Source organism: Seriola dumerili, unplaced genomic scaffold, assembly GCF_002260705.1.
Source record: "Seriola dumerili isolate Sdu_G_001 unplaced genomic scaffold, Sdu_1.0 BDQW01000242.1, whole genome shotgun sequence".
In the NCBI taxonomy this organism is placed as follows: Eukaryota; Metazoa; Chordata; class Actinopteri; order Carangiformes; family Carangidae; genus Seriola; species Seriola dumerili.
In genome coordinates, this window is record NW_019174497.1 from 2,530,357 (window position 1) to 2,558,351 (window position 27,995).

Below are 27,995 nucleotides of genomic sequence, written 5' to 3' on the forward strand. Positions count from 1 at the left end.
GGACTGTGATATGCACACGTGCTGCTATGGCACTGAAAAATATGATATCACCTCCTTCTGATCTGCATCAACTTTGCATGGAATGATTGAATGTGCCAAGTAACGTAAGATTTGTTGAAATAGATATTTAGCAGGGAAAAACATGCATCTGAAAAACTGTAGTGTCTGAGTGTCATTGCGTGTAACCTTGTGTGTTTTCACTCGACTCAAGTTTGACTGCAGAGCTTCATCACTGACAGAAAGTGATCTGCCCCCTAGTGGAAGACATTGGAATAAGAAACAAGAGTGATTCATAGTGACCCTTCTAAGATTGGGCTGATATACAGTATGTTGGTGAGTACTTTGAAGTTTAAATATTCATAAGTGCACATGTTTGAGTCAGGATGGTGAGAACACAACAGCAGACAAACACCAGCTCTGACTTCAGTTTTATTTAAGGTTCATTTTTCCAGACCTGCAGAGGACAGTTCACTTCCTTTTAAGCGCCTCAATTTGTTTTTTTTTCCTCGCAACATCATGTTAAAACCCATTGTATGACTCTGTGTTGGTTTCTCCTGGATGAGTTTGTTCATTTTTGTGAATACTGTTAAATAGAGAACAGCAGGAGGGAGGGAGGTTGGGGGTGGGGTGGGGGGTGATAAGAGAGAGAGAGAGAAAGAGAGAGACAGAGCAAACACGGATCAGAATTAAGACTTCAAAAAGAAAAAAGGCGGTGGTCGGAGAGGTCGATCTCAAATCCTAAAGGCTGAGAGCTCCTTAAATCACTACTACAGTACTTGGTATTGTCTTGCAGCACCTTCCTTTGTGACACACACTCACATACAGTTGCCGAAGTCAAATACAATATTGCATATTTTTCAGCAATCGTTAACGCAAGGCTCCCCTTCCAATCACTCAAGCTCCTTTCTCTCATCTGTCCATTTTAAGGCCTCGTTTAAGCCCTCGTGGGTCAAACAAAGGGACCTGTTAACCCTTTTGCTACCCTCATTAGTATTTTTGACGTTTCCTCGTTCATTTAGTCATTGTCCTGTCTACTTGGTGGCTTTCCATGTTAGGGCTAGCTACTGTGGGTACCACACAGTGGCACTTTGAGTAAGAGTCTAACCCTAGTGCACAAGATGAGTGCCACGATCTCCCAAAGCCCTGGCTCCCTGCGGTTAGGCAGTGCTCTATCCTCTGATACAGAGGTTCAGCAAAATTTTCCCTCCAGCAGGACGGGGCCAGTGGGAGCCCTCCACTAAAGGGAATGTGGGCCAAGTGGCCTCTCAAGCAGACCATTTGTGTCCCTACCTAACAGGGAGCCCATGCATAGCCTGTGCCCTCAACTCCCCTGTGTCATCTGCATTCACTCTCTACTCACCAAATCTCAGCTGCTTTTTTTAACTTTTTTTTGCATTTTTTTTTTTAAAAACCACTCTCAAAAAAGCTAAATGCCAACCCCTTTTTCTTTCTCTCTCTCACCTCGTCTTATTCACAACTCAGCTGTAAGAGTTAACCGTTTCACAGTCTCCTGTTAAAGTGGGGAGAATGAGGGTCTTTGGGGCAAAGCTTCAAAGAGCAGATTCACAGCTTGCTTCATTCCTCAAAAACTAATCGCGACTTCAACTTTCAAAAAACACAAATGTTGTTCATGCTTACTCATTAGTTACTTTTAAAAAAGACCTCACTTCAGCTAATTTGTTTCATCGCCAGTTTGTGGAGTTTGTGAACTCTCGTGCCACCACTGGGCGCTCAATGCTTTACTGTTTCTTGTGCTCTCCATAAATAGCAAGCGACACAATGAATCCCCATGTTACGCCCAGAACTAGGTCTAAGGAGTGGTGATGGTAGCAGACAAAGGGTACTGATAACTCGTGTGCCACAAACAAAAACAAAAACAAATAGGCCTTCGGAGTAGACAAAAAGGAAGGAGGAAGAGAAAAAGAAGAAAGCATGTTTGTTACTTTGTTAATAATTTTTCATACTCTGCAGATTGGTGTGTATTGCATTGGGGGGAGGGGGAGCAGGGTACAGGATGAGTGGGTATAAAGTGATAGTGGGGGAATGGATGGGTGTCTGCTGTAGTCTGTGTTCAGTGGCGGTCCACAGCGGCACTCTGTAGCAGCTCTGTGGCGGGCTGTCCCGGGGGTCTGAAGGCGGTCTGGAAGCCTGGGGGAGGGGAGTGGAACTGGCTGGCGGGGTTGGCTGTGGGAGGGGGCAGGTAGGGAGCCCAGCCGGCGGCTCTGTGGTGGAGGGGGAGGTGGGCGTCGAGGAGGCCGCTGTGGAGGGGCTGGGGAGTGGGCACTGCTGAACTCGCCGGGCCGTCCATCTCTGTGAGTGCCTGCAGGGACTTGAGCCAGTGTGGTGGGTTGTCGTCCTGGAGACAGTCTAAACTGCTGCCTGCTGAGGCCGGGATGCCTGAGGGGGGAGGCGGGGGAGAAAGAGGTCACAGGATAGATGAGTGATGACAAAAATACAGTGGGGACACTTCTCAACATACACATTCTCAACACACTGCAGTAAATACAAATATGGTGAAGCTCATGTTTAGTTTTGTTGACAATTTAGCCTCATTGTACCGTAAGTTGCTTAATTTAAAATAATCAAGATTGTCAGATTGTAATAAATACTTCCAATTGATATTCAACCTGTTAAGAGTCACACAGCTGACTTTCGAGCTGAAATGACTGATTGATTGATTGATTGATTGATTGATTGATTGATTGATTGATTGATTGATTGATTGATTGATTGATTAGGTGATTGGCAGAAAATTAATCAGCAAATATTTTGATAACTGATTCATTGTTTGAGTAATTATAAGAGCAAAAGTACCAGCTTTTGTAACAGCTTTGTAAATGTGAGGATTTGCTGCTTTTTTGTCAAATATCTAATATCTTCAGGTTTTGGACTGCTGGCAAACGGCACTTTGAATATTTCACTTTCAGCAAAAGCTTAAAATATTTAATTCAGAAAATAATTGGTGGATTAATTTATAATGAAATTAATGGTTAGTTGCAGTCCTAGCTAACTTTGTAATTGTGACATTCGCTTGAATTACAGTTACACTAGCTGCAGAAACTGCAAAATTAGCAATTATAACAAAGAATAAAAAATACTCCTTGTCGCAATCACATTATTCCAAACGCTTTTATATTCTACGATGTTTCTGGTACTGTCCACATCTCATAAAACACTCCCTCTATCAGGTTCCAATTAACCCAACACCTTTGTCATGTAAGTGACGCTGCAACAGCCAATTAATGGTTACCATGTCCACATGATGAAAATTTTCTTCTACCCAAATCCACACAAGGTTTGCACCGTCGACCTTGTGCGGACATCTGCGTGCAGCCTAAAATTTGAGTCCATGTGGACTGTCCGCACTGCGAGTACTGACAGACGATTAAACGTTTGTTTTGTGGACCATGTGTGCATGGTTCATTTCCCATCCTCGGTCCTGTTCCTCTTTTTTTACTTTTTCATGTTGTTTAGCCAAATACAGCAAATAAAGGGGCGCTTCTCCTTGCTGTCAGGAGGATGCCAACATGTGTAGAATGTGTCTGCCTATGCACACCCCCAATTCTAGTATGAACAGAAGTGCGTCCATGTCCACAGGACAAACACAAACCATGAACAGGAGCGATTCTTTCGCTGATTATTTTAATTTATTGTCCAATAAAGACAATAAAAGCATAGAAAAAAAATGAAAATGCCATTACAATTTCCCAGAGGCCAAAGTGACATTTATACTTATCCAAAACACAAAATTCAATATCGAGCTGAAAGGATTAGTTGACTAAATGACTAATTAACAACTCTTTTAAACAATGACCAAAGTAACTTTTCATAGATGCCAAAATACAGCTTCTCCGATGTGTTTTTCTTGATTTATGAACTGCTGGCTGGACAACAACAAAAGCAATCGGTAGGGCTTAAGAAACCTGTAATGAGCATTTTTCATTATCTTGTAACATTTTATCGATCAAGCAAATAAGAGAATTTAAGCTGCAGATTCATTGTAAAAGAAAAGTTAGTTGCAACCCTAAATTCAATTTATAATGACATGAAACTGAGGCTAGAACCAGAAAATGTTTGGCATATTTGCCTAAAAAATAACAATTCATTTCTTAATTAAATTTCTGTTGCTATACTGATTCACTGAGTTAGACTTTCTACCTGTGATGATAGCAGGGTCCATCCAACTGGCTGTGCCGTCCCAGCTCAGGCTGTGTGAAATGCCTGCTGGCCCCGCCGGCCCACCAATGTGGTTAACACTGTTGGAGGATGAGGAGGATGAAGAGGAAGAGGAGTTTGGGAGACCCCCGAAGTTGATATTGATGTTGGGCAGGAGAGCTCTCAGGCCGTCCTGCCACTCTTTCACATTTAAGCCGTCTATAGAGCCACTGTTTTCTGTGTGGGAGGAGAGAAAAACAGATGTGTCAGCTTCTCAGGTGTTTTGATCACAGACTAGTGGTTGACTGCAGAACTGCATCTACCAGTGTTTTTGTTTCCACTGTAAGGTCAATAAAAGTTAATCAAAACAAGTATCACAATGCTGCATGGCAGTGTGCATACTTTGTGACATTCAATAACATCATTATGTAACACATCTGATCTCTGTTTTCACATGAACTACTTCCACAGGACATAGAAAAGGTGCCACAGTGACCCAGGTATCTGGTACCTGAGATGGGGATCCCTCCCAGCCCTGTGTTATGCTGAGGGGGCAGATTCAGGTCCAGGAAGTTACTGTGTGAGGCAGCACTGGCTGAGTGGTTCAAGTGTGTGAGGTTATTTCGTGTGGGGACGCCCATCCAGGGGTGTCTGGCGGCTGGCTGCTGCTGACTGGCCTGGCTGTTCTGACTACCGGGGAAACTGAAGGAGCTGTAGATGGCTCTGTGGTGGAGCTGGGGGAGTCGTGGTAGGCCACTGGGGAAGTGGTGAGAGGCGGCGCTTGGGTTGGGGGGTGGCAGACTGGGACCATGATTGCTGCCCAGGGGAAGGGGCCCTGGGGACGAGGGACTCTGATCCTGCACTGACAGCTCCTTCTCTATCAGGTCGGCCAAAGCCTTGCGGGTGACGTCGAAAGGATCGAAGCCCAGGTCGTCGTCCTGCTGTTTGGTGGACGAGCCGAAGCCAAAGGCCGCCTGCCAATCTGTGGAGGAAGACACTGGTATTGTGTCTGTGAGGAAAGAAGACAGACAAGTTGATGGAGCTGTCCCCGATGTGAGAAATTCTTAGTCGACTAACAGCCATAGGATTCCCATGACTTCAACTTGACAAGTTGATTGGCTGGTGCAGAGCTACATCTGTGACCTCTCTTAACCTTTTAAAATACACTAACTCTTTACAGTCCCTTTTTATGTGAAAACAAAAAAAAATTGGTGAGATAAACATACCTACATTTCTACCCTGTTTGTGCCTCTTTAACTTTGGTTCAGTATCTCTTACACTCATTCTTTTGTCTTGCTGGTTATAAAATTTAAAGAGTTACCTTTCAAAGAAGAGCAGGGTTATGACTATAATCGAAGGGATCAAGAACAGTAACCTTTTTATTTTGGGTACATTATTTTCAGCCTTGTATACTAAAATGGCGGTGTCCGGCAACAGGCTAAATCCCTCAAACTGTCTCTCATATGTCTTTCTTTTGAAGCTGGATGGTCTTCATGCAGAAGACCTTTTAAAATCTTGTTATAAACTAACACATATTTGTGAGCACTACAGCAAAGCCAGAGATGCGTCATTCAGTAATGACTAATGAATTATAGCTCATTTCCCATGAAAAAAAAAACCAAACATTTATTGACTAAATGTTGACTAATCTAATAAGAGGGGGCAGCTCTCCTAAGCATTTTGCTAGTTTTATTATCAACGGCAATTTACAATGTCTGCAACGGCAGAAAATGCTAAAATTAATAAGTCACCACCATTATAGTCAATATTATGGTGTATTATGCTAATAGCCACAGTTTTATGAAAACAAATAGTCAGAATAAAGCAGCTGCAGGTCGAACCATCATTTGAAAACTAGACTAGAGCTTGATGCTGTGTCTTGGTGGCATCACTGGTTTAAAAGCATAACCAGTCAGGCATTTAAGACATAAGAAACATTTCTATGAAAGCTCCATTGTACCTGATGTGAAGAGGCTCTGTGGTTCAGGGGTCATGGGCCAGTCTGAACTGCCGCGGGGGGAGCTGGGGAAGGGGGGCAGGCCAGCAGGGAGAGGGTTAGGATGTCTGAAGTTACTGTTGTCTGAAAAGAGCGACTGGGACTCAGCTGCCGCACCCTCAAAGGGCGAACGGGCTGTGAGGTCTGACACACTGATAGGCACCACCAGACTGGGCTTAGTTAAACCCGGGGGAGGGGAGGGGGAGTCACTGGTGGGTATCTAGAGAAAGAGAGAGGAACAAATGCTGGTGAGGTTGTCCTTCTCAGACCTGATTCACTGTCATTTAGATGTAACTGAAATAAGAGGTAAGGTTGACTTACCTGTTGTAAAGTCTCTCCATTCACTATACCAATTGATTCTGGAGGTTTGTCACTAGGACTGCAAACAGAAAAGACAAAATTAGATACAAATTTACAGAAAATGCTAAAGCAAATTAAATATAATACTTTTTCTTCAGCATATGACCCTATTGCAGAGGAGTTGTCAGTGTTACCTGTTACTGTCACAATTTGAGGAGAAAGGGGACAGGGCAGTGCGCTGACCAGGACCCAGCTCTGTATCGAGCCCATCTGAAGTAATAACTTCTTGGTCTAGATAGTCTAGCAGCGGAGGGGACTTGCGGTCCTCTGAAAGCCCGTTGGCCAGTTTGTTATGCCCTGACAGCGTCGGCCACCCATCTTTACCATTGCTATTGTTGGTTCTGTTACAAAGCAGGAGCAGAATCAAGCTCAGCACAATAATCAAGATGTACTGTGGATGTAATTAGAGGAAGTACATAGAAGAAATAAATAACAACCTCTGTGTGGAGTTGGATTTACTCTTTGACTTCTCTGTACCACATGCTGGAGGTTGTAGAAAGCTAGGATTAATTTTATAGAGGTCTTGGAGGAGTTTCTGCTCATACTCTTGATGTTTTCCCGCCTAAAAGCAAATGACACAACATGAGATAACTGCCTTTTCAAACATTAACAACTCACACAGGTTAGAGCAAAGTTTCATTCTCAGACTTTACCTGCATCTCCTCTTTAGTAAAGCTAGCTGCTTCATCCCCCAGCTCATGTAGATACATACAATCAGGTTTGGGACACTGCATACTTTTAAGGAAGTAACTGCAGTACTTTGTTGTGCCTAAAGAAGCCTGTAACAAAAAAACAAAACAGATACAAGTTCTGAGTAAAATATTGTGCAAGAAAATGTGTACAAAAATTTCAAAGTTAAGGACTTTTCTTTCAATGACTTAGTGTAATCCTACTACCGTATTTTAAACTGCAAGTTGTTTAATTAAAACCTGTTTATGTCTTACAAACAGGAGGAGAATACAGAATAAAGCAATCAAATGGCTTTTATGCAAATAAAAAACAAAAAACAGCCATATACAGGATCGACAGCAAAAAGATTTAAAAAACTGATGAGTATAGCGGTCGACTTCTCACCTTGAGTGTTCTGCCATCAACAACCACATTGTTCACACACTGTATTGCTCTTAGAGCATCTTCAGAGCGGATGTAAGTGACATAAGCGCTGGCACTAGGCCCCTGAAAAACCAGAAATTAAAGTAAACACACAAGTCAAAACCTCTAGGGCTACAATTAGCAATCGTTTACATTTTATAATCAGCTAACTTTTACACCACTCAATACATAAATCTATAAAATGTTTTAGTTATTATAAAAAAAAAAAATATCAAAAGATAACCTAGAAAATAACATAAAATATAAAACCCCCAATGTAATAAACAAGCAAAAATATCTGTAAAAATGTAAACAACACAATGATTCACATTTTTGCTTGGTCTCAGACAAACTATTCTGCTATTTAAAAAATTGATATTGATTAACCTTTATGAATGTTTATAAACCTATCAACTGCGAGTACATTGTGTCAGTTTCATTCAACCTCTCACCTGTGAACCTGCGTAAGATGTGCTATTGTTGATTACCACTTTATGGATTTTCCCAAACCTCCCAAAATACTCTGGTCGTTTTAGGACCTGTGGACACAACGCAAAAAAAGAACAGTTACCACAGTTTTGGTGCACTGTGAGCTCCTTAATACACAATATTCAACACAAGCTTTACACTTGAGGCTTCAGTGGGAGGTTGCAATAAGAGACCTTTATATGTACAACATTAAATCACTTCATATCAAAATGCTTTCAAGTGTCACTAAGTGACTCTGTACTTACCTCCGGGTCGGCGAGTCGCTGCGAGAGCCCCACCACAAACACCAGATTTCTCTGGACCACTCTGACACTGGCCAGATGCTTGCGGTTTTCTGTCACCTTCTGCTTCTTCTCGTTCTGTTTCTGCTTCTTTTCATTTTTTATCCTTTGGATCTCCTCCTGTGACAGAGGCTTGTACACAGCCGGGTCCTCTGGGTACGGCTACACAGAGAAAAAACAAAGAATTTTTTGTCCATCATTTGGGAAAAAAAAAAAAAAAAATGCCCTACTAGTTTAAATGATATGGCCTTGTGAAGGATAGTGAGTATCTGAGGCCTTTGGTTGTCAGTATGGTAGTTCAACAGGCATCACTAGCCAAACTGCTGAGGCTATAGATTTTAATTGATGATGAACTGAGGTTTAAACAAACCAGCCACTTTGAAAAGGTGGTCGAATAGTTCATTTCCACCTTGTATTAGCGTTTGGACACTCAACATCATCATGTCTGCTTTGCTAAACACATCCTCTCTGCCGCCACAACATACAAACCAGCCTCAACTTGTGACGAATTTCTCTGCAATCGCTCATCTCATCATTTCCTCACCTTTCTGCAGGCGGGGCAGAGGCCGTTCTCGTCTGTGCGGATGCGATGCCAACAGAAGCGGCAGATCTGGTAGCCACAGGTGCAGGGGAAGAAGTTGACGTCATCAATCTCCAGCGGCTCCATGCACAGAGGGCACTCCATGGGGTCGTCCTTCATTTCAGGGCTGTGGGACATCCTATGGCGTGGCGAGGGTGAGTGTTGAAGCTGGTCACAGAGCACAGGGCTAAGAAAACAGAGAAAACAAGCGCCTGAGTGTGAGAGCTTCATCATGGCATGAGTGAAAATAATGTCAACTAAACAAATTTTTTCTACTACTTGAACTTGTCCCCACACACATCAACAGCAGGATGGTACAGCATCTGCAGCAGAGTTTATGACTGCAGAGTTCACAAAATCGGACTGAGCACACACCGAAATATATTTATATAAATATCTTTCATGTATACTTCTACCTAGTCAGCAGCAGAGAAAACACTACACTGAGTTACACTAGTTTATTAGGTATACCTAGCTAAAACTACTGCAGTCTAATACAATACATCTTACTGTTGCTTACTGTTTTATCATTTAGCCTACAAAATAACAAAGAGTAGTGCACCCCGAGTTGACATCATAAAATGTCTTTTTTTAGTTTGACCAAAAGTAAAACAAATATATGTATATGTAGATTATATACATACAGTCTACAAAGGAGCAGCAAATCCTCACATTTGAGAAGTTGAAGACTGAGAACACTTTCACCATGTTTGCTTGAAAAATGACTGAAACGATTAATCAGTTATTAGAATAGTTGCTGTCAGGTTTTTTGTTAATGGACTAGATTAGTTGAGTAATCGTTTCAGCTCTAATTGCAAGTGAGTTGGTGATCAATTCATAAAAAGTTATATTAAGTTTGTGATGGGTCACAAACCACAAAAATGACCATAAAGTTGAATCAATGCCTCTCTACGACAGTTACAACAAAAACAGAACATTATAACCTTCAAGGAGGTACGATTTATTGCAGTGCTGCTGAATTAAATTCCCTTAGTTTTAGCAAGGAAACTAAAAAATGAGTCTACATCCTAAAACACAAGCTAAAATCAGCACTGATGCGGATGTTGTGGTATCTTTCTGGGATTAACAGTACCTTACTCGACACAACGTCATGATGGACGTTAAAGGGAAATTCTGAAAACTGCGTCTATTTACGAATGAACAGTCTGTTTTTTCAGCTAAACACCAGCCAGGTTATACGTGACAAGACCGATGCCATCAAACCCAGGCTGATAAAACCCACGGTGTAGAGCTGAAGAAGACGATAACAGGGAAATGCCAACATTACAAATAGCTAGCGGTATTTTGCTCATAATTTCACATATAAGAGTGTCGCAGCTTCTCTCGCAGATACCAACTGACTCGCAATGTCGTGTGTGAAGCCAGAATACCTAGTTAGCCAGGCTGGTAACTTTAGCTGCTATGTCTTGTGGATCGTACATTATGACAGATGTTATTTGACTAACGTTAGGCTAAGCTAACATTAGCCGCAATTTGGGTAAAAGAAGCCGGTCTGACTAAATGCGAGTATCCAGGGGTAAATGGAAGTTTAATCACAAAAACAAAACATATGGAGACCAATACTGACTGGATATTGATGTTAAATGTTTTAAAAAAACGCATGACATAACGTTACGCGTTCTCCTACATATCAACTGACAGCTTGCTTCGTGCTAACCGCTAGCATGCTAAATTATCATGAAAACGTACGGCGCGGCCTACACAAGCTAAGGCTGAACTGGAAGCAGGTTGGTGGCAGCATAAACAACTGACACTGCACTCACGACAATAAGACAACCTGGGCAGTGGTCTGGTAAGCTTGGGGATACTCTGGTTCCAGCCTGTGTAGTCGTAACAGACACAGATGTCCTTTAATTACTAAGGGAGAATTGAAGCTGGCTAGTCCAGCTAGCAGCCTGGCTAACGTTAGCGTCACTTACCCTGTCCGTATTTAGCTTAGATTCCACTCCGAGGGAGTCACACCAGATTGGGCGGAGACTGCAAGCCAATGTATCTGAAATGTCAAAATTTCTATAAACGGTCACTTAAGAAACCGTAAGTGTGTTGGTCTGTTGTAATTAAAAGGCTATAAAGATGTTTTTGCCCCTTTCTTTTCTTGGTATTGTGGAGACAATTTACGCTCAAACCACCATCTTAGCTAGCATTAAAGTTGGGAGGAGGGAATGGGGCAAGTATTCTGTGCCACTGAGTCTGCGCAGATGGACAGACTCTTTGTGGGACATTGAGTTTTCGGTGTTTCTAAAAAGTGTCGTACTTAAGTACACGTGAGGTTCTTAATTTGAGTATTGACATTTTATACGACTTTCGGGTTTTGACGAGTATTCCAGGCCATTTTAATACCATATAGAATGTACTTTAATACCTGTTCCGTGATCATACTGACTGGAGTATGAACGGTATGGAATTATTTACAAAGTTCATTCATTTATTGACATTTATATCACATATTTGTCACTCAATCCCAACAATTCCAAATAATATAATTAATTAATCATTAAACTATGGGCCTGAATGAGCAGCGGAAAACGAACATTTGAATGAATGGAAGGATTAACCAATTTAAATAGCAATATAGGCTAATCATCTGTCTCCACATACGTTTTATACAATATCAGAGGTTTGGAAAAATTGTACTTTTCCATACAGTTTTTGCTATAATGACATATAAAAACATTCTATAAGTGGCATTGCCACTGATAGCAGGCTGTAAAAATATGTAAGAACTTTTGTAAATGAAATTCAAGAATTTTTAATACGTTTAAAAAGTGGTATTACTTCTTTTAAGAAATAAGACATCAAAACACCAGACTATCTTATAATGTATAATATTACATCATTTATTTACAAGGATTTGTAATCAATAGCTCAAGTGAAGTTTTTTAAAAAGTGTTGATTGTGTTTTTGCAAGATATCGGTTAAAACAATCTAAAATATTGAATAAAATCAGTATTTATTGGTTTTTCGATGACGTGTGATTCATTTACTCACAGTATCACACAAACATCTATTAAAAAAACAATACAAAATGACCCAAATTCCTGACACATTTCTCTAGTAATGTTACCCAACTAAAATTATTTTTAATCTATCCACCTAAAGCTTGGTTTGGGCCAGTTCTGGACTTTGTTGGGATCCACTAAGTCTAAGGTGAGTGTGGGAGCAATGGGGTGTGGTGATGCTAGGGACAGCCGTGCAGCCAGGAGCCCCATCTGAACACAGCTGTCTGTGTCTTGCTGCTGGAGAATCCCTGCCATCAAAGCACCTGCAAGACTGCACATAGAGTGGGGATGAGTGTCTTGTTTGAATTGTTTTGGCATGATTTTGTGTGTGAGAGAGAGAGAGAGAGAGAGAGAGAGAGAGAAAATAGAGGCCATGGGAAATGAAAAGTAGCTGAAACTGTAGCAGCAGAAGGAAAAGATGTGAAAAAGAGAAATGAAGAGGAAGTAGGTCAAGTAAATTTTTAGCACCTATCTCCTGCTCCTGATACATTCACTGTCTCTTCTGCAGTCACAATCAGTGCTGGGTAGTGTACAGCACAAAGCTGTCTTCTCTGTGAACCCAAGGGCAGCAAAAATTATCTTCACTTTTTTTCTCTTAGTAATCATCATCATCTTCATTATCAGCTTTAATATAGACCGTCCTTACCCTCTTCTGTTTTCTTGGCTGCAGGTTGACTGAGCCTGCATTGTGCTCTCCACACACCATCACACCATTAGACCCCAGAGTCACCACCAGACAGTGAAGATGCTCCAGAAGGGGGCGTGAGAGAGCCACAGCAACATTCAGCACCTCCTCGAGAGAGCTTGGCAGCACTGTCACCCCACGACACAAAACCACATCCGCAGCTACAATCACACTAGTTGCATTTTTCACAAGAAACCTTACTTTAACAACTGTGGGTGGAAATGTGTGTCAGTAAAAAGGGGACATGAGTCTACAGCTGAACCATTTATTACTGTTTTCTGTCTTTCAGTGGACTTCTGTTTACCTTCAGGCGTTGGGATACCAAGCGTTTTGTTCATGGTGCACAACTCCACCAGGTTTGGGGATGAATAGGACAGAGACTTCCAGGCATCTGATAGAAAAGGCTTACGAGCCTTTTGTGAATCTGTTGGCTCATACCAAACTGTGACACACATTGATGGTATTACATCAAAATCAATGAAAGATTCTGTCCACAATCTTTCATAATCATTTAGGGCACGTCTTCCCCATGCTTACCATTGATGTTGTGCTTTTTGGCAACATGACAAACATAGTCGATGGTGGAGACAGGGATATTTCCATCGAGGCACACAAGAGTTGCTGATGAAAGCTGCTCCTCAAACTTTGACACCTATAAAAAGATGTTTAAAGATAGAATAAGGAAATAGTAATTAAATAAGTAAAGTTTATATTTATAGCAGATTTTAAAAGCCAGAAGTGCTTCATAGATACACATAAAATACAACAATAATTTCAGGGATTAGTCAAAGATAGAGGAATTAAACAAAATTTAAAATGAAATACGGTTGCAACTAATGATTATTTTAATTGATAAATCATTGTTTTGTCTATAAAATATATTTAAAGAAAAGTCACAAATACACATCCCACTTTCTCAAAACCCAAACTGACATATTTAAACATCTTATTTTGTTGAAAACTCAGACCTATTCAGGTCAGATCTTTGGAGGCCAAAGAAAACCATCACATATTAGCATTTGAGAGGGTGGAACAGTGATAGTTTAAACTCTAACACCAACAATGTACAACCATCTGAGAAATAAGTTGTATGCAATAGCCTATACAGGTGGATGCTTAGTGAATTTGGAGAAAATATATTTCAAGATTTCAGTTCTGGTTGATTTGTCAACTCCTGCTTACTTACGGTAACAATAACAATGTTTTCAGTTCAAAATGACATGGTTATCAATCATTGATAAATGAATTACATCATTACAGGACATATGAGCATGCACACAAATTATGCACATCATCAGCATGAGCAGTCTTTTGAATTTTCGAGTATGTGTGTGTGTTGTTTCCTGTAAATCCTTTGTGCACGTCCACTGACAATGCAAATGACTATGTACAGAGGTAACTAATGAGTGTAATTCAACAGCAATAGCACAACACAATGGATAGTATTAAAATGTGGGTTTAATATGAGGAAAATTTAAGGATTAAAACTTTTTAATGTGAATATGGTATTGGAACATCAAGGCTGGACTAGTCTGACTAAAAGCAAACGCCTTTGTCTTAGACTTACATACTGCTCTGTGATTTGCTGGTGAATGTCCATGTCTCCCATTCCAAGACTCATCTCTCCACTCTCAGTGATAACAACACAGTACGTGGCTGTGCTTTGCTCTTCCAGCCTGGCCACACCACTGGTGTTCTTACAGAAATAAGAAAAAGACAACATTTACATACTGAAGTAAAAGGAATTTTAATCATGCTTAGTGGCAATCAGCTGTTGATGCTCACATACCATATGTTTACAGTAGTTTAACACTGCATCACTGTGTGAATCAGCTCCAATAGCTGAGATGAACAGAGGTCTGTGGCCTAAGCGACTCAGGGAGTCTTGAGGGAAAACACCAAAGAAATGAGTGTCAGACAATCAGGTTTAATCCACTGAGGTTAACGTGCACGAACATAATCAGATAAACAAACTCACCGGCAATGTTCCGTCCTACACCACCAAATGACTGACAGACGCTTCCTGGGTTAGTCTGTCCATACTGAAAGAGCAACACCTGTTTTCAGATGTAATTTCTAACCTACATAATAAAGTTTCACATGATCTGGAGCAGTGTGGATGAAAACGCATTGCAAGTTAAACTTACATGCATTGTTTTTGCTTTTGCTTTGGCAATGAAATCCACATTGATTCCTCCTATGACAACCTGTAAAACAACAGCACTGCAGGCACTTTCCAATATTTGACGACACACTGACAGATTTGGAATGAAGTCCGTCATATGTGTTTATACTCACAATATCTGACTCTGATTGTGATGAGTGTTTTCCAGAATGAGGAGTTTGGCTTCTTAACTTTCTCTCATTCATTTCTTTTGACAGTGCACAGGCTATTTGACTTCCAACTCTAGCGTTGTTATGAATGAGAGCAATGTCTTGAAACATAACAGGTTAAGGACAGTGTATTACAGCCCAAAGGTAATCCACAGTAGACATTTCAGGCCACTGCAGTTTAACATTGTCAGCCTAAGAGACAACATACAGTATCTATATGATCATGTTCTCTGTACAAGTTCTCAGTGATTTAGATTTTCTGTAGGATACTGGCCTGAAGGGACTTTCCTTCAGTCAGCTCATTGACCTTCTGAAGAATGAATGGCGTCACATCTCTTCCTGTGATACCTTTAGCACTGAGCGAATCAAGAAGACAACAGTAAGTGATAATTTTCCCAGCTTTGTCGATCACTTTGACATCACCACAAAGAAATCCAGACAAATTTTCAATGGCTGCTGTGAAAGCAACACAGCAACACGTCACAACAGAGACGCTCTGTACCTTGCCTCTGTCACTGCAGCCTGTATGGCTTCTTCAATCTGCTTCCCTGCAGCTGCATGCTCCTCTGGGATGGGCACCGCTAACAGGAGACCACTTTGATGACCCAGGGACAGAGTGCTTGCTGACAGACACGGAAAACAGATATAAAGACTAATTAGTAATGAGACAAACCAACTGTAAAATGGGTATACTGACTTAAACATATTCTGTGCCTAACATACTATTTTTTAAGATCTGAGCCTGGCAAAATTAAGTGATGATGGGCATTGAATCTGTTAAGGCGCAAGGAAATAGGATATAAAATGTTGATATACCAATGAGTTTTGCAGCCTCCGCGGGGTTGCTGACTTGGCATGGGGAAGTGAATCCACTTCGTGGAGAGAAGAAGGCTGGAAAATGCTTTGACTTCCCATAAGTGACTACACAGACACCATGTGTCTCCTGAGTAAAGATACATAGCAGATGAAACAACCAGAAGTACGAGAATTTAGTTTTAAGTCACATCTCAACCAATTTGATAGAAAAATATTGTATTTTTTTTTTTTTTACATATTTGGCTGTCTAAAAGTACAACTCCAATGGGAAGAGACTCTGATTTGCCATTGTATGTGATTTACTGAAAAAAAAAAACTTGACATTCTTACAAGGAATTCAAGGGTGCGACCAATGTCCAGAATAGATTTGACCCCAGCAGAGACCACAGCAATGGGAGTCCTGCCCAGCTCTGTCAGGTCTGCACTGATGTCCAGACCTGGAGGAATAATCATTTAGTCAGTCACTAATAGTAAGGCTTTGAATAAAGTGTTACCATCCTATTCTTCTTCCCTTGCAAAGAAAAAGCAAACTCACTATCCTGACAGTTGTGGTGTTCTTACACATGAACCTCAGCCTCAGAGTGATCTATCCCGTCACCAGGTGGGATGACCCTTAAGCAGCCTAATCTGGTCATGGTCTTTGACATCAAATCCAGACCGACATAAAATAGCTGGTGCACTTGATGATGGCATTGTTCACTCTGAGGAAGACCTCAGTATAGTTCTGTCCTTATAGTTAGGACTGGCTCAGTTGAGCCCTAAACCAGCCCTTAGTTATGCTGCCTAGACTGCTGGGGACACTCCCATGATGCATTGAGCACTCTCTCTCTTTCTGCATTCATATCATACTACTTCATGTCATTAAATTGTATTTTCTCTCTCCCCTAGTTTCTGCTTCTCCTCTGTGTTTCTGTCCGTCCTCATTCTGCAGGTATCTCTGACTCTGGAACTGGAGGATCCAGATCACACTCATTATTATTATTATCATTATTTCATTATTATTATTATTATTATTATTATTGTTGTTGTAATTATTTTACAACTGTTCCTGGTTTCTCCCTCTCGTTCTCTTTCTCTCTCTCGCCCTCTCTCTCCACTACCAAGTCAGATAGTTATCTTCCCACATGGTGCGTGTCATCTTACTCTTCTCTCCGTCTCTGTGAACTCCTCCAATGCCACCTGTGACAAACACAGGGATGCCAGCTCGATGTGCTGCTATCATAGTGGCTGACACTGTCGTTCCTCCAGAGAGCCCCTGACAAAACAACATACACATACAGGACTGCAGGCACAACACCACAATCAATGATACATTGACATAATCAAAGTGGATGAGACCCTGCCACCAGGTCAACCGTCATGTATTTTAGACAGCGACAGATTTGAATTTCCAGTGGTGGAATGTAAGTAATGTCCACTTACTAAAGTTCTTTAGTAGCTAAATTGCTGTGGTATAAAGATTTTAGTTATATATTGACATTTCCCCCCTGTCCTCCTACTTTATACTTCTGCTCTATTACGTTTCAGAGCAAAATATTACGCTTTTTACTCCACTACAACTTTTTTACTTATTTCAATTATTGTTACTTGTGACCTTTCAGATTGTACATGACAAAAACACATGATAATGATGAAGATGATGCATTGCTATACAAATCATCTAACCACTAAATAAAGTATCTAAAACTGGCTCCACACTGATGAACTGCAACATAAAAACGCTGTTACATGTGTTTGTTAGAGATAAAAACTAAATCATATCTGAAGGAAGCTACTCTGCATGATAAGTACTTTTGATACTTTAGGTACATTGCTGATGCACTTTTTGTTTTTCTTTGGTATTTCTACTTTTACTTAAACAATATCTGAATGCTTCTTCCACCACTGTGAAGTTCATATCTGAGTTGAATGTACTGCAGTCTCACTTTGCTTATGACGAATGGAAGATCACGGCGGGACACCTTCAGGGAGCTCTTGCAGCGGGCAAGGTGCTCAAGCTCCTCTGATGACAGACCAACATGGACTTTGCCTTCGATCACTCCAACTGTGGCTGGAGTGGCTCCTTCAGCTCGTACAATGTCCTCCACCTCCTTTGCTGTGCTGGATGAACACATAAATAATGCTCATTATCAACGATTGAAACAATTTCACATAATCAGTTTGATGGTACTTGATGGTCATTCTGGGTACCTGAGGTTGTGTGGATAGGGCATGCCATGTGTGATAATAGTGCTCTCAAGGGCAACCACCGGTTTGTTTTCTGCCAACGCCCGTGATACAGATGGATGAACTCTGAAGAGTCTGTCTGAGAGAAGAGATCAGGGTGAATTCACAAATAATACTCATTATTATCATTATGCCTTGAGCTGTGTGTACAATATACTTTTAAATGAGGAGATGCATTTACCATTTTTGCACCATGTGTTCTGATAAGTTGTAATTCCTCTTCTCAGGATGAGTGCAGAGGCTCTCTTCAGCACGCTCATTCTCTTCAGATTTTGAGGGAAGCCCTGAAAAGTGAAAGTTTGAAATTTTAGTTTAAAAAAAAAACAAGACTATAGGTCGAAACCTAATGTATTGTTGGACCGCTCCTGGTCAAATCCTGATTTTATAAATGCGACGTCTTTTGACAAAATCCCCAAACACATAAGTTAAAGACAAAGACTGTGCAGTGATTTCAGCTATATTGTGAAATAACTGATCTCATCTCTTACACAGCGCACAGCCACCTGGGATCCACAATAGCTTAGTACACACAATAGCCAATATTTACCTCAACTCCAGCACGTAGCAGACTTATATTAGAGGCAGGTTTTTATTTCTAATTCACTGTCTGATATGTAGAATTGGTCAGTGTATTATAGTACGGAGCCTCGTTTTCCGTGTTAAAGTTACTGCATTACGTATTAAAACAAACCCAACAATTCCTGTAATCGTTTCAGATTAAACGCCCACTAGCGTTTCAGTAGGCAGAGCACCTTTATTTCTTAACAAGGCGTTTATTGCTGTACTGCAGTTAGGGTATTGTCTTATTTCCGGTTGATGACGTGTCTCTTGTTTACATGCTATTCAAATCTGCTAGTTTCTTCTCTCTCCCTCCCACTCTCCTGAGGTCCTGAACTACGAGGGAGGATTTGAGGTTAACGAGGTAACTTCAGGTTTAACTCTGGGGTTTCAGTCTTATGACTTCACTTCTTATCCAGGTTAATCACCATGGCAACTCATGCTGAACTTCTGACCTGCTTCGGAGCAGGATAAAGTGGAACTGAAAAACTGAGTCATCATTTCGATAGGATCATGACGGAAACTAAAGACAACTAACGAACACTAGATAAAACCAGTCCAATCGCTTCTCTGTTTGAGTCTTTCTATGTGTCCACTTTTAAAACAGAGCTTCTAAAAAACAGAGGAGAGTTTATCACAATAAATAAACAGGTTACACAATGAATATTATATATATTATTATACAGCTTCATTTGAACTGAACAAATATTTTTAAATCCCGACAGGATTTCTGACAGTGTTGATGCTTTTACTCTCTTCCTTATCACTGCAGCTCAGAATAACATGAGGAGACTCTGTGACAGTAGCTGGGAATAAAAACTAAACCCTCTTTATTTATTTTATTTTGTCTTTTATTAGAAAATGACTAACACAAAATATTCAAATATTTCCATGATTATAAATGAGCATTTCAGTCAGATGTGCCTCACCAGTTATCAACTACTTCTCTTCTCTCTGCTTGGGCAGCAGAAACAGTCTGACAGTTTTTTGCATCACATGTTCATAATAGTTTGTTCATAATCAGATAAAGAGTTAAAATAGTCATATTCTATATACCTCAAATAGGGCAGGTGCTCTTTATAAAACATTTACTCAGTAAGAAACTTAATAATAGTAATTAATGCACTTATATATGTATATCCTTAGCCTGACTTTAATCACTGGAAATTATTTCTAGTGTTTGTCTTGATTCTAGTTATGTGATCATATTGTTTACATATCGACTTGTTGAATATCAGTTTTGGATATAGCTATAACTGAAATTTCTCATATCATATTCAGAACTTTATTCATGATTCTTTTACATGAACACGCTCAAAGCCAGATAGAAAACCTAGGGTTAACTGAACCCGCCAGAAAATGAAATATCCTGGGTATGTTGAACTTGCTTTGTAGTACAAACCTCTGCTCTCTTTTGTTCGGTGTGTCTTATGTTTATTTATTCCTCTGCCTCCTTTAGTAATAATGATACATGTGATGAAAGTAGTTTATTAGCTGTAATGGAGGCGAGGCTCAGTGTATTGGAAGTGCTCCTCCGCTTTCCTGCAGTTCCTGAGCAGCCAGGAAACCAGAGTAGCTCGGTAGACTGCCCGTAATAATAGGTGTAGCCCTAAGCCCAGTGTTGGCATCCATACATGGTCCAGCCACATACCAAGTTTATACGCAGTCTTGATTGAAAGACTAGGTATAAATCTGCTGACAATGCCTTAATTGGCAACACTGCAGACTGAATAGAAAAGTGCCAGAAACTCCAACTCAGTGACATGGCATTCAGCTGACCAGTGGTGGATATATGATCTGTCAGTCAGTCAGTCAGTCAGTCAGGAATATTACAGATTATAGGGCTGGTTCCGCTGTTGCAGTCTAGCCAAAAATCAGTGTCAGCTGATCCTCATCATTCAACAACTTGAGTAGATCAATTGTCTTTCATTGCAGCCTGATACTGCCATTGATTTACTCGTGATTATGGTCTCCTCTCTAGTATTCCAAATACTAGAACTTGGGAAGTTCATTTTTAATATGTTCAGTTGACATTTACAGTGTTATGCTGACTAGTCTAACACAAATGAGATTAAATTAGTGTTTCTAATAGTTTGATTAGGTTTTAAAACTAAAACCAACAAACTCTGAAAAACCTCTGCAAGTTTAATTTCCAACATCCATTCAAAAGTTACAATCCCACAACATTAAATAAAAGACGGACGCAGTGACTCAACCAAAACCCAGTCTTCACAGTTGCAAACACTAACACTAAAGGGACCATAAAATTGATTTTGTTCCTAAGTTTACTTGTTACACTCCTTTATTTGGTGGAAAACATATATCTAACAAATGACAGGTCTTTAAGAAAAACGATCACACAGGATATGCTTGTCAAAATCAGAACAATAAACAACATTACTTCACTTTCTTGAAGTACATATTACATAAGATCCTCAAGCTGTATCATACCCTGCAGTGTGTTTTTTTTTTTATCACTGCGAGACACAAGACTCATTCAGCCATTGTGAGGATTTTCTTTGCTCCAATTAGTTTGGAAAAATTCCCACCACCCTCTCCTCTTTGGGGCCTCAAAAATTCACACTCAAATTCCAGAGCTGGGGTCTGTATGGTTGTCCTCTCCTACTTCACTGTAGCAATGCACTAGAGATTGTTGGCTGATATGATGGCTGAAATGTGTTGCAATGTCAGTAAATTATAAGACAAAAGCAAAAGAAATGCAGTTAACAATGTTTGGCTTTTTTTGTGTCAACAAACAAAGTTTAACAGCTTTAGTTTTTAATCTAATACCTCATCAATGGCACTGAGAGGATAAGAGACACACCGATAAGTGCACAGCGATAATAAATCATCTGAAAAGCTGCATAAGTAAACAGGACAGAAGTCATCAACAATAACTAACACTCTCTGCTAGGAGGGAGACCATTTACCGTGTTAAAAGTCCATTACACATTACATTCAAAACATTTTGTCCGCAAAAAGAGTTAAATGCTCACCTTCTCCAGTCCAATAAAATACTAGAAACTTTGCCCAGTTGGCCGAACTTTGACCCGAACACTGTTTACACAGTCCAAAAGCATCAACCGCAGATCTCTGTGGTCTGAACTACTCTGGAGTCGATTCCCAATGAAAGGAAGTTATATTAAACATGCATCTTGCAAGTATAGTGCAGAACAGATATCTAGACAAGCTAATATACAATACGGTACAATAACAACCAAAGCAGCTTTGTGTATAAAAAATCCACATAGGTATTCTTTATAAAGATTGCAAAGAAGTGATAAATGTTCCTACAACGTTTTTGCCTCGACATGACATTTAACCACAAATTCATTGCTTTTTTATTTTATGGTCAGTTTCATATCTATTAGTATCCACTGGGAGATCAACAGATCTTTGTTATGATGTTGTGAAGGAATTTGACCTCTGAATCATGACATAACTGTCATCACACAGCACAAGTGATGGACTGTCCTCGATATTTTCCACAGACAGCTGGCAGGATCTTCTTCATGAGCATCTCAAGACGCTAATACAATCAAATCAAACTGGCAGCATGTCCTCAACAATAAGATGATTGAGTTCAACTGAGGAGCACATTTGGAGCTGTTCGGCCATGTAGAGGCCTGTTTTGTCTGCAGTGATATCACTTTCATGTGTCTTTACATGGCTGATGACTTGGAAGGAGTCAGGTATAAAATATGTGATGAGGTTTGTGACGTCGCATTGTCATAGATATCCGCTGAGGTCTCTTCAACCTCCACCTCTGAGCTCTCCAGTAATTCATCCTCAAACCACTGTGGATGCACCAGCTGATATGCACGGAAAGCGTCTATAGCGTCCCGCAGGGCTCTACCTGAGAGGCACTGATGATACTCGTCCTCTGAAAGCCCTTCAATGTGATTCACTCTGCCTGGTTCATGCTTTTCTGTATCGTGGATTCTGAAAAAGATCTCCTCAAACTGCTTCATCAGCTTGTACCGTACTGTAATGTTCAAAGGTGAAGGAACATCCTTTTCTGAACAAATGTCATCAAAATAAGCCACTATGTATTTTTCAAAGGAAGCAGATCGAATAAAATGGGGGACCATGAGGCTGAGGGCTGGAGTGAGCATGTCACCTACAGGTGAGCGGGCGTCCTCTCTCAGAAAAACCTGTTTGTGACCGCACATGGCTCTCCATTTGGCTTGTACTCCTGGTGAGCACAGGATTAGTATCTTATCTGAAGAGCTTTCTATTTGCTCTCTGTGCCAGTCCAACCACTGAATGCTTCCCAACATTCCCAGTCTGGCAGAGTCCAGAAGATCCAGGACCACTTCAGTACCGCATTTGGTCGCCAGGAAGCCACAGAGCTTGAGAACAATGTTTTTGTATAACGGGTGGTCGAGGGAGTAGATGATGAGCACTCGTTTTCTCTCCTGGAGCTGAAAACCCTCTGGTTCGCTTTTGGCAGCAGATGAAGGTGTGTTCACAGAATCTGAGAGAAGGATGGAGACAAAATTCACAAGTTACTGTATCAAGGACTGTAAGTAACTAAAATGATCCCCTCTTTTACCAGCTGCAACATTTAAGTGATATACACATTAATGCATCAAATAATTACAGTATAACAATATACAGTATTCAGAAATGGGATGTTTGGCATTATGAGAATTTTTGATGCTTTAAATATATTTTAATATACAAGATCTTGACTTACCACACTGTGGTATTGCTACTTTTACTTCAGAGAAAAATCTGGCTTCGTCTACCACCACTGCTTATGTGTATAGGCAGATGAGTCATATAAATGTCGAATTAACATGATATTTTTATGCTCAAATGATTCCAGCTTACTAAAAATAACACCAACTGTAAAATTAAAAAAAAAAAAAAAAGGCCAATGTAAAGATATTGACCATTTGCAGAAAACATTGCCACTCTCAGCATATTGGCTCCTCTGTACATTCAGGAAGTGTTTGAACTTCATTCTAATGATTTCACAAATAAGAAACTCACTGATTTTGCGGTGGTCCAGTCCCTGGAAGTCTCTGGTTTTTTGCAGCTGAAAATCCTCTGGTTGGTCTTTGGCAGCAGATGAGGGTGTGTTCACAGAATCTGAGAGAGGGATGGAGACAATTGATTATTTTTCTATTCAAGTTGTGTTTTCTATTCAAGAGTTTATTTATAAGAGGGCAAACCTTTATGAAATGCTCTCCACAGGAAATAAAAAAGACAAACATCAATGACAAGCAGCCCCACAACTGCCTTTATAATTAACGTCCGCGGTGGATAATCTAAAAGTACAAACATACATATGATTAGCTTAGTACCACTACAAGCAAAAAAAGTTAACCAAAATATCATTAGACCAGTGATTCCCAACCTGTGGATCTGGGGCTCTTCCACTGGGTCACAGTATAAATCTTGGGGGCTTGTGAGATGGTAAATGGGAAAGGAAAAAATAAAAAAATAAAATTCTACTATATAAATTTGCATCAGTCCTTAGTATTTTGTCTTTATCTTTGCATTTTAGTGAAAAATAGGATTATTTAACCTCTTCAGGTGTCAAAAATATTCAAATCAGACAATCAGAGAACTTTAGAAGTCAAAATTCAAAAACCTCTACAACAGGGGGTCAAAACTGAACAGTGCTTTATTTGAATAGGTCATGAGCCAAAAAGGTTGGGAACCACTGATTTATGCTCTGTACCATATAGTCACTGAAAATCTACCAGACAGTATATATGTCAAAAGTTGTACTTACATGGGCAGTAATCGAGTTTCTCCTTGTGGCGCCGACAGTGATTTTTGCATCGTGGAAAATACGGCTGAATCTTTGAAACAACAGAGAAGAGTCAGCTTTTGATATTACATCTCTACAAGTAAGATACATCGTTAACTCGAAGGGACTTAAATTATAATTTAACTCACCGTTAACAACATTTCACATTGTGAGAGCTGCCACAACCCAAATTCAAATGTCACATTCAGTGATGTTGTATTTTCCTGTTTGTTTAATGGAATAAAAAAATGCGTTCTGGTTTAATGTGTGCACTCTACAGTATATCATGCTAAACAAACATTAAATCATATGAATAAAATAAGTGACATATTCATTATATTTACCTTTGAGACATTCCTTGAATGATGGAGAGCCTGGCTCTGGATGGATACTTGGTATCTTTCTGAATACTGTGCTGCCTCAAAACTCACCACAATGTACAACTTTTTATGTTGCCTATCAACAGACATGGCAGCGGTCATGTGAGGCTTCCACAGGCTACCTGAAATAACAAAAACACGCAGAAGACAATGTCTAGATCGGCCAGGATTTCTTTGGGTACTTAAAACTCTTGAGATTTAGTGTAAAATTTACCATTTTCAAGACACGTTCTGGCTGTTTGGATTCTGCTGTCATCACATCCTGGCAATGACAGTCAACATTACAAGAAGCTGATTTGACTTTTTAAAGTTTTCTTTGAATTGGATTTACAAGAAGAATCAAATCACTCAGTGAACTGTGCTAATGATCCCTGAAAAATATCTATTATAAGCACACAATTTATTCATTCTTGATATAATTAGAGCACATAATCAGTTTCCTGTTGCTTTAGAAGCAAATACTGAACACGGTTAAAGTGAACCTGAAAATTAGAGTTCAATCAATTACTCGACAGACAGACAGAAAATTAATAAACAATTATTATAACTTTTATGTCATGGGAGAATTTGCTGTTTTTTTGTCTTAAATAATACTAAATGGAATATCTGTGGGTTTTGGACAGTTGATCACACAAAAGAAGACAATTAAATACTTCATTGACACATCAATTAAAATTTAGTTGATGCCCTACCGAAAATGATTTTGATCGGTAAGTAATAAAACGACAATTGGATAATGAAAACAAAATAAAACAATAAAATTAGACAACAGAAGATTTTCTACAGCCGAAACAGGAGGAGGCCAAAGTAACAGCTTATACCTTACATTTCATCAAAAGTGATATCAGACAAAAACGGTCTTCTTGTCATGCTAATGCCAACATGGTATTCTGATCATAAACTTTGCAATACCTCAATCAATTTTTCCTCGCTTTTTCACACACACACTTCAGTGATCTGTATGTGGAGGAAACTCACTTGGGAAGGTGATCTGCTTTCTGATCCTGTTGTCTCCACTCTTAGGTTCTGGCAAATTAACAACTGACACCAAATATGTTTGCCCGGGCTCCACCACAACTCCATCCAAGGAAAATGTCCACTAGTACAGAAACAAAAATTGCAGGAGTCTAATCTGTTAATGTATATATTGGTATATATTGGTTGGTACTGAAAAAAATAGCTGAAGCAATACGTTTGTGTCTTACCCTCGTATAGTTTGGATTCAGCTGCTGTTGGATATTGTAGAAAAACTGCACACACATACTTTGATTTGTACTTTCATCCAGAATATTTATCTCGGATCCACGAAGGTTTAATACACCTGCTGTGAATACATGTGTATGTTTTACATGAAAGCTTTCTGCCTTATTTTCTCTTCGTTTTTGATGAAAGACTGGCTTAACAGCTTTACATGTTTTATCTGATGCATTTTAAAATGTGAGATACAATGAACAATACTGTGGTCTTAAAATACAATATAGTAATATCGAAGATTTTAGCATTACTTACCATCTGACTTTAGTTTCCATTGCACATTCATAACAGGGACAGTCCCGTGTTTGTCCATTTCGACTCCAACATGCTCAGGACCCCAGTCTGGGCTGGTAGGAGCACGTTGTGCAACCACGCTTTTGTCTGAACAGTTATCTGGCATTTAGGGAATGGTCTATATATTATTATGTTTCAAGTGGTGGAAAGTAGCTCACAAGAATGCAATAAATTACTCAAGTAGTGCACTTAGGAACAGTTTTGAAGTACTTGTACTTTACTTGAATATTTCAATTTATTTGTAAATGAGATTTTAAACAATATAGCAGCAAACAACTATTTTCTATATAAAGATATAGTGGAGTAATGGCATCCTGAGCAGTTTTGTAATCTGAGTTTCTGTTCTTTGTTTTCAGTATCCAGTCTGGCAGCGCATGCAAGCTAGTGCATGTACATGTACATGTTAGTCAATGTGAGTCCCTCCTTGTTAAACCGTTGGCCCTCCATACTTTTATAAACACACAGTTACTGCCCACAGGTGAGATGGCACAGTGCAATACGCAGGTCTCAGGTAAAAGCGACCTCCTCCATTTCCAATACATCGATAAATTAAAGTTTTTACTGTGTCCACCGGTGTCATTCGTGTGGCCCGGCCCCAGGAGATTAATCCAAGGCTGAAAGTCTTTCCCAGAACAACCCTGGAGCCAATACTCAGAGGAAAACCCTACAGGCTCCAGCTTGACTCAGAACTGGATTATTCTCCTCAATGTGTAAGTAACTTCATGTCTACATAATCTTACATGTTACATGTTTTCATTTGTGACTGGCTACAGTAGGCATGATTGTGTTCGCTAACTTGCTGTTACCCATATTATGAGTGTGTTTGGCAAATGTTGCTATCGCTAGCTTGTTTACCGCCAGCATTGCTGTGAAGCATATCGGGGTAATGCTAGCGTGGGCTTACAACTGTGGACAACCCCCTGTGGATTGTTTTTTTGTTGGCATGTAAGGGTAAATTTATTCAGTTATGCTTCTTGTTGTGTGTTTAGTGGCCGCTTTCACTGGCCTTAGTAACACCTTGCTGACTAAGAATGTGAAGGCAGGGGAGGAGAGGGAGGGTTGTGGCTGAACAGAGGCCACTGGTGTGACCAACAAAGCATTTGTTTTAGTCTGAGATGCTGGTGGTCGAGTGCAACATCTAGTGGCAGTGACGATCGTCTACAGAACCTTTAATGCAACATTATATTAATATACTTACACACTCATACTCAATAATACAAAATATAATTAACAAACAAATTATGATATGTTATTATAGATTAAGATAAGACTATTGAACCCCTGGGGGAAAATTCACAAGTTACTGTACCAAGTACTGTAAAGCAACTAAAATGATCCCTTCTTGTACCAGGTGCAACATTTAAGTGATGTACATTAATGCATCAAATAATTACAATATAACAATTGTAACATTTGGTTGAACTCTTCTGTACATACAGGACGTGTTTAAACTTCATTTTAATGAATTGACAAATAAAAAACTCACTGATTTTGCAGTGGTCAAGTCCCTGTAAAAAATACAAGATAGACAGTGACTTCATGACGCTTGGAATATACAAGACATTAACTTCAATTAGTTTTATAAGATTGCTTGTATCCTCACCGGTTGACTGCAGTCCAGACGTTTGTTTAGAATCCAAAAAGAAGATGCCACTGTGAGTCCAGCACTCAAACAAAAACAGAAAAAAAGAACATGGATCATTCTGGTGTA

At 39.9% G+C, this 27,995-nt stretch overlaps 3 protein-coding genes across 7 annotated transcripts; all 3 read right to left on the reverse strand.

Moving 5' to 3' along the window:
* Positions 1-612: 612 nt before the first annotated feature.
* Positions 613-11,099, reverse strand: LOC111229903 (CCR4-NOT transcription complex subunit 4-like). Its single transcript, XM_022756431.1, has 13 exons — positions 10,894-11,099; positions 8,918-9,140; positions 8,338-8,535; positions 8,056-8,142; positions 7,586-7,687; positions 7,165-7,290; positions 6,949-7,073; positions 6,646-6,852; positions 6,473-6,530; positions 6,116-6,371; positions 4,667-5,164; positions 4,159-4,392; positions 613-2,397 (listed from the first exon to the last, which is right to left on the reverse strand). Exons 2-13 carry the CDS (start codon positions 9,089-9,091, stop codon positions 2,072-2,074), a joined length of 2,391 nt encoding a protein of 796 aa, XP_022612152.1. The 5' UTR covers positions 9,092-9,140; positions 10,894-11,099; the 3' UTR covers positions 613-2,071.
* Positions 11,100-11,783: 684 nt separating this feature from the next.
* LOC111229699 (pseudouridine-metabolizing bifunctional protein C1861.05-like) lies at positions 11,784-21,621 on the reverse strand. Of its 5 annotated transcripts, none has more exons than XM_022756127.1 (19): positions 21,589-21,621; positions 18,192-18,318; positions 17,999-18,113; positions 17,734-17,908; positions 16,952-17,063; positions 16,139-16,245; positions 15,809-15,935; positions 15,495-15,615; positions 15,263-15,348; positions 14,957-15,093; positions 14,806-14,865; positions 14,637-14,700; positions 14,448-14,542; positions 14,226-14,354; positions 13,196-13,310; positions 12,963-13,100; positions 12,620-12,867; positions 12,442-12,524; positions 11,784-12,244 (listed from the first exon to the last, which is right to left on the reverse strand). In XM_022756127.1, the coding sequence occupies exons 2-19, from the start codon at positions 18,292-18,294 to the stop codon at positions 12,055-12,057; spliced, it is 2,205 nt and encodes a 734-aa protein (XP_022611848.1). In that variant the 5' UTR covers positions 18,295-18,318; positions 21,589-21,621; the 3' UTR covers positions 11,784-12,054. The 5 variants fall into 5 exon arrangements, with proteins under 5 accessions (XP_022611848.1, XP_022611851.1, XP_022611849.1 ...); XM_022756130.1 differs by lacking the exon at positions 21,589-21,621 and adding an exon at positions 18,582-18,683 and having other exon boundaries at positions 12,620-12,786; positions 18,216-18,318; XM_022756128.1 differs by lacking the exon at positions 21,589-21,621 and adding an exon at positions 18,582-18,683 and having other exon boundaries at positions 18,216-18,318.
* A 415-nt stretch (positions 21,622-22,036) lies between these two features.
* Positions 22,037-27,986, reverse strand: LOC111229700 (interleukin-17 receptor A-like). The gene is given in 12 exon segments (XM_022756131.1): positions 22,037-22,314; positions 22,317-23,069; positions 23,773-23,868; positions 24,339-24,408; positions 24,506-24,580; positions 24,701-24,858; positions 24,951-24,998; positions 25,715-25,835; positions 25,942-26,060; positions 26,246-26,383; positions 27,771-27,792; positions 27,888-27,986. Coding segments are annotated over 12 exon segments (1,878 nt in total). The 3' UTR covers positions 22,037-22,135.
* Between the last annotated feature and the right edge of the window lie 9 nt (positions 27,987-27,995).